General features: G+C 42.4%; 1 protein-coding gene across 4 annotated transcripts in view; it reads left to right on the top strand.

Annotated features, from left to right (window-relative positions):
* The first annotated feature begins 356 nt into the window (after positions 1 to 356).
* The window catches only part of TEX9 (testis expressed 9), a 21,375-nt gene continuing 15,731 nt past the window's right edge, over positions 357 to 6,000 (top strand). For 2 of the 4 annotated variants that reach the window (XM_066196049.1, XM_066196048.1), the window contains exons 1-4: positions 364 to 467; positions 560 to 645; positions 1,485 to 1,548; positions 2,724 to 2,794. In XM_066196049.1, the coding sequence (XP_066052146.1) occupies positions 423 to 467; positions 560 to 645; positions 1,485 to 1,548; positions 2,724 to 2,794 (266 nt within the window). In that variant the 5' untranslated portion in view covers positions 364 to 422. Of the gene's footprint in view, positions 468 to 559; positions 646 to 1,484; positions 1,549 to 2,723; positions 2,795 to 6,000 lie in introns of all 4 variants that reach the window. The other 2 variants (XM_066196051.1, XM_066196050.1) reach the window with 2 other exon arrangements.

The raw sequence follows: 6,000 nt of genomic DNA, 5'->3' as shown, positions 1-6,000 counted from the left end.
AGGCAACAATCACAGACATGTGTGCACAGGAAATGCAGAGGGACGACAGCACCCTAGAGCTGTAGAGACGGTGGCACAGTCGCCCTCATGCCGCAAACAGGAGTTTAACGCCCTGAAATGAGGAGACGCTGGCAGTACAACGTGTAGCACGGCCAGAAGGGCTGTAATAAATATTTATCACACTAAAAACTGAAATGGCCCCTCGGCCCTTTTCTCCTGCCCCGAACCCGAACCCGCAGCAGCCCAGCGCCACGCCGGGTGCCAGCGGCTCCCTGCGCACGGGCCCATCCCCGCTGCCGCGGCTGCGGCCCTGACACGGACGGAGGGGAGGAGAGAGGGAAGGAGGGAGGGAAGGAGCGAGGGCGGGCGGCCGCCGGTTGCCCGGGCGAGGGCGACGCCACAGCGGCCTCGGCGCGGACAAAATGTCGGCGGTCGGCGCGGCCCGGCGGGGCGGGGACGTGCCCGGGGTAAGGCGGCGGCTCGGGCCGGGCGCGGACTCGGGGCAGCGGGGCCGTGCCGAGCCCCGCCCGCCCCGCTCACCATCGCATCCTCCCCGCAGGTGCGGAGCGCGGCCGGCAGCCCGCAGGCGCCGGCGGGGCCCGGCGCGCTGAGCGGAGCATGGCTGGCCAAGGAAGAGCAGTACAAGTAAGGAGGCCCTGCCCCGCTGGGAGCAGCGCACAGCCGGTCCCCTGTGCCCGGAGCCGCGGCTCCGGCCCCGCAGAGGGCGGGTGGCACTGCCCGGGGCCGCGGGACGCCGCCGCCTCAGGCAGCCTCTAGGCCTGGACATGAGGTTCTTCTGCACTTCCACCATTGACTTTAGGTCTAAATGATGACTATGTAAAAGCTTAAGCGTATTAAAAACAGCTTAAAAGCTGTAAAAGTTTTAAATGGACGCCCAGCCCCTGTGAACGGTGAGGGCGCATAGAGAGCCCCGTCTCAGACTCCGGCAGTCACAGCACCAGGGCTGTATGTGAACATGCACTCACATGTATGTGAACCTCATGAACATGAACTCACATACATTCACATGTATGTGAACCTCACTGCTGTAACCTGTACATCCATACAGCAACACATCTTTTAATATGTGATAAACAATGCCGTACATGAGCCCTTCCCCAACCCCTGCTGCTGGGTATACTGAAAGGAAGGACTGTCTTAAACATGGAAAACCTGTAGAAAATAAAGACATCCGATGTGTATTAAGGTACAGCATGTCCAAAACCAAACATATCCTTCACCTCTCACAGTTCTAGTCTAAACCTTGCTGTTTAATGGGTATACGTGTTTTATCACTATTGTTTTGGCTGAAACACAGGAAATTGTTGAAACATAACTTTTTTAATACCTTGAAGTGTATTTCAGCATTCCTTTGCAGGAATCATTAAAATTCCACTTAGTCCAGGCAAAAATACTGTCACGCTTACATTTATTCCTTTTAAATCTTTCAAGAACGCAGTGACAAAAAATCCTTACTCTTTCAGGCGACTGAATGCAGAATTAGAAGCCAAAACAGAAAAACTGGTGCGTCAGGCTGAAGAACTAATGGTGAGTAGGTTATGCAGACTTACGTCATTTCCTCTGGATTCACATGCACACAGGGTTGAGCTTCAAAAGAAATTTAGACCCTGACTACTAACATTTTGCATGTTGCCTTCAAATGCAAGGTGAGCTTTAGTTTATTTCTTTTCAAAGTTGTAAACCTGTATTAAAAACACATTGAAAAGTAGTTTCTATGTAATTTCATCAGGTAGGTATTCACACACCTGTGCCTTCAGCATTTGTGCAGATACATACATAAAACCACATTAAAAACTTGTTTAGTTGTTTAAGGAAAGTATCTGTAGGTGGTTTTATGCCTTAAATACTAAAAATTACTATTTGAAAACCAGATCCTGTTACAGTAACCTCCTATTGAAATGGGATCTACGTAGTTCAAGCTGAAAGAGACAAAAAGAATAAGCAACATAAGTAGAAAAGATGTACTTATTAAGAAGGAAACTTTCTCAAAACAGAAAAAGTTGCTGCTTACTATCTGTATTATCATTTAACATTGATGTGGCTGTGTGCCAGACAGAGTCACGACTTTCATAGAAAGTTGGACAAATGAATAAAAAGGGAACAGAGCAGGTTTATACCCAGAACAGTTTGGAGATGGTGTTCTGCATATTAGAAATATTCATTATGAGTATACTCATTCAAATAAGGCTTAAAAATCAAATTAATAAGCCTTCTGGAAAGCTGTACTTGTATGCACTTTTTCTACTGTTGAAATTTCAATTTTATGGGCTGTGAAAACATATTCTTCTCTTGAGCAGTGACAAGCTGAGGCTAAATGCTTGGCATTTGAACAGGAGCAGATGAAACGGCCAAAATAGCATCTAGTCTCTTTCCTTTAGAAAATAGCAACAACAAAACCACTGCTTTTTTTTCTTCTCTAAATATAGCAGAAGATGAAATATTCTTAGGGTACTTAATATACCACATGGCACTGCCAGATTGCACAGATATACGTTTAACAACAAAACAGCAGTGTCATTTTTCATTTTTAGACATCTTTTCCTGTGTTTCAAAAGTTCTTTTCCACAGCAGACTATAGTTTCCATTCTTTTCCATAGTAGACTGTAGTTACTGTGATTTGTGATTTACAAATAGGTAATTCATCTTTAATGGACTATATTCTCCCCAAATCAGCTACTTTTTTTTTTTTTTTTTTAATGAAGAAAGTCCAACAGAAGACACTATCTCAGCCAGTTTCAGTACAGAGTAAGTCACCTGGAGATGACAGACAGAGGTATGTGCTTTACAACTGCTGTGCATAATTGGTGGGGAACCTCACACTGGTCCTGCACACTTTGTGTCCTAATCATGCTCCTATTTTATCTATCTTTTCTGCATACTGCATCGGTGAAGTCTTCATTTTTTCCTATTATTTAAAAAAAAAAAATGATCCTAAGCAAGTGTTGTTCCTTGTTGTTTCAAGAAAGGCGTAATTTTGCTGGACTGTTCTAAGATATTAAGAAGTGCTGACCTTTGTAAAAGAGCAAGGTAAGGTCACAGGAATCTTTGCAGTACCAAACAGCAGGCACTTGGCAGTGGATGGTTTTCAGTAGCTGAGGTGACAAAGTGAAGGAATAGATAGTGGTTCACATTTAACTTGGCCTAAATGTTCCTGGGACAGGAGATGCCTGATGAAAACAAACACAAAACCCTAAGACAGGCAAACATTGAGCTGCCACCCTCTGGAATGTGGATACCATTACAGTGCTGGGGCCCTCATGCCTTTGGCCTGGATGATCACAGCCTGAGTGTCCAAACCCCCGAGCTCACAAGTGGGGACATGGCTGCATTCCCTTAGTCATTCAGAGGTATTATTATTTCTGTAGTTGTTCAAGGGTTTGTATATTGGTAGTGTGGGAAATGGGTGAATTTAAGATAGACTAATACACGGTTTATCAACCATCTGATCTGTAGGTTCCTAAATTTATGATGCCACTAATCTGGATAAGATACAGGAACAGACAACAAAATCCTTCAAATGTTAAGCTGCAGTTGGGAAACTTTTCAAATAGTGTATATGAAAGTGTGATAAAGATGATGAAATAGTTACTTTTATGTAGAATAGAAGCAAAGTCATGGAGTTTTTCTAAAAGTAAAAGGGGTTTTCAGTACACAAAAAGGTGTGACAGGAAGTCAGCTTCTATGATAGAAGCCTGACTACCAGCAAAACTTTGCTTCTACAATTAAAATTATTCCTGACCTATTTTAAAGCCATAGCTGAGGGAGTAAGGGGCAAGAAACTTAATGTCTTATCAGTGAATATAACCATGCTTTTAAAATGAATTCTGGCTCTCACTTTAGTTTTATGTTCTGTTAGATGGATTTTGAACATTAGACTGAGAATTTTTGAGAACTTCAAACTGGAGTTGAGTTTTAGGGCTGTTTTATTAAGTAATGTGATTGGAACATTCAGCCCCACAAAGGGAATTATTAGCTTTGATGGTACACATTAGAAATAAATTGAAGTATTGGAAGAATTAAAAAAAAGAAACAAAAAAGGCAATTAGCATGTCAGATTATCAGCTGACCTACCAAGTACCAACATAAATTAAAACAACCACAGCTTGGTAAACATAGTGTTCCAGTAAACGTTTATGTGAGAGAAGACTGGAAATTCCATACTGTAGTGAAAAAAAATTAGAAATGTGTGCTAGGAATTAGGCACACTGATTATCCATGAGTGAACATTGAGGCCATTCAATTAGATTAGTTCCAAGTATTTAATATTTGATCAAAAATTCTTTTCTTTCTAAATTGTGCAAGCAGGCCTTAAAGGAAGCATCTGAGATATTTTTGAAGTATCTCGTTGAAATTTCTATTGATTCCTTTAAGGAGAATGAACACTAAAGCAGCCGGAAAGAGGGGAGGAACTGAAGCAAAGAAAGAGGTGGTATCCAGGGAAAAAAACCCGACAGGTTGAAAGGAAAAAACAAAAGAGTAAGCAAAGTAGAAAAAAGACAGCAAATATTTAAGTCGCTCTCCAAGTCAGCGTACATTTTAAATGAAGTTGTTCTGGAGTTCTTGCAACATACTGTCTGCAGGGAAATTTGAATTACTTAGCAACAAAGCAGCTCCGGTGAGAGCGCCCTGCAATGAGCTTTTGTTTACGCCTTCCCTCTCCAGCCGTCGCCCGGCTGGCGGCGCTGGGCAGAGCCGCGCACGGGCGGCCGCGGCCTCGGGCTGCTCGTCTGTCCTTCTCCGCGGGATGGACACGGTCCTTTCGCCGCCCGTACAGCCACGCAGCTGCAGAGGGGGCTTTCAAAATGGGGTGCCGTGGCTGGGCAGCGGGAAAGAACCATTAGGGTTAAACAGGATGGGAATTTGAGATACACAGTGAGGCTGGTTTGTTGTTGTTGTTGTTGTTTTGCTTTTTCCGTGTTTAGGTTTTTTCTGTTTTGTTTTGGTTTTTTTAAGGCGACCCTAAGACAACAGATACAGTAGGAACAAATTACTCTCTTGAGGGAAAGAACATAATTGTTTTCTTGAGTATAGGGCGTGCTGTATTTTCGTATTTTTCAGAATCACATATAACTGCTATTTCTGTAGCAGCAAATCCTCACCTTCTGCCTGCTCCTGGAGCTAGCCAATAGGGAGAAAGCTGGAGGAAAATAGGGTGAATAGACAAAAACTAATCATCCTATTCTCGAAGTCTGTTGCCAGCCGCATACAGATGATTTTTCCAGGTTTTTGTGTTGGTTGGGCTTTTTTGTTTGTTGTTGGTTGTTTGTGGGAGGGTTTTGGTGGGTTTTTTTTTTTTTTTGGTGGGTTTTTGGGTTTAGTGGGATTTTTTTGGTGGGGTTTTGTGGGGTTTTTTTTTGGATTAATAAAATACGGAGCTTTGTGCAGATAATTCTTGTTGATGAATGTCTGTGAAATTTTTAAAGGCAAGATCTAAACATTTGCTCAGATCAGCCTGGCAAAAAAAATAGGTGACTTGATGAGCCAGAAATTTAAATTTTATTCAAAATCTTTTATAAGCCAGCATTTTAATTGAAGTAAAAATTTTACAAAGGGTAGTTAAAAATAGCCTTTCGTTGCAATAATATACATTCACATAACTAATTTTGAAAGCAAAATTATATCTGTATATCTATCTGACAAGGAATTTGACCTGAATAGTACACAGCATGCTAAAACTTTCTGCTTAATTTCAGTAGATTTGAAACATAATAATTTAACCTAATATTCAGTTACTAAGAAGCACAGTTGTCAGCCAAAGAAGCAGATAAGAAAGCTGCTTTTCTTTATTCTTGGTTTTATTTCCCATCTGTAAAATGGATACCATATTTTTAATACTTATTTCAGAGAAAATTCTCTGAGGTTTAATTTATAGATTGCTCCACCTCATATTCCTCTGACAGTCCCTGTCAACTGACCTGACAACAGTCAGTGTGATCCTGCTAGGAGAGGTGGAGCTGCCTCCTCGTAGGATGCAGAGGA

Source organism: Chamaea fasciata, unplaced genomic scaffold (genome assembly GCF_029207755.1).
Source record: "Chamaea fasciata isolate MVZ Bird 193981 ecotype frontalis unplaced genomic scaffold, bChaFas1.0.hap1 SCAF_14, whole genome shotgun sequence".
NCBI classification, from domain to species: Eukaryota; Metazoa; Chordata; class Aves; order Passeriformes; family Sylviidae; genus Chamaea; species Chamaea fasciata.
This window is presented reverse-complemented; position numbering and strand designations above follow the sequence as displayed.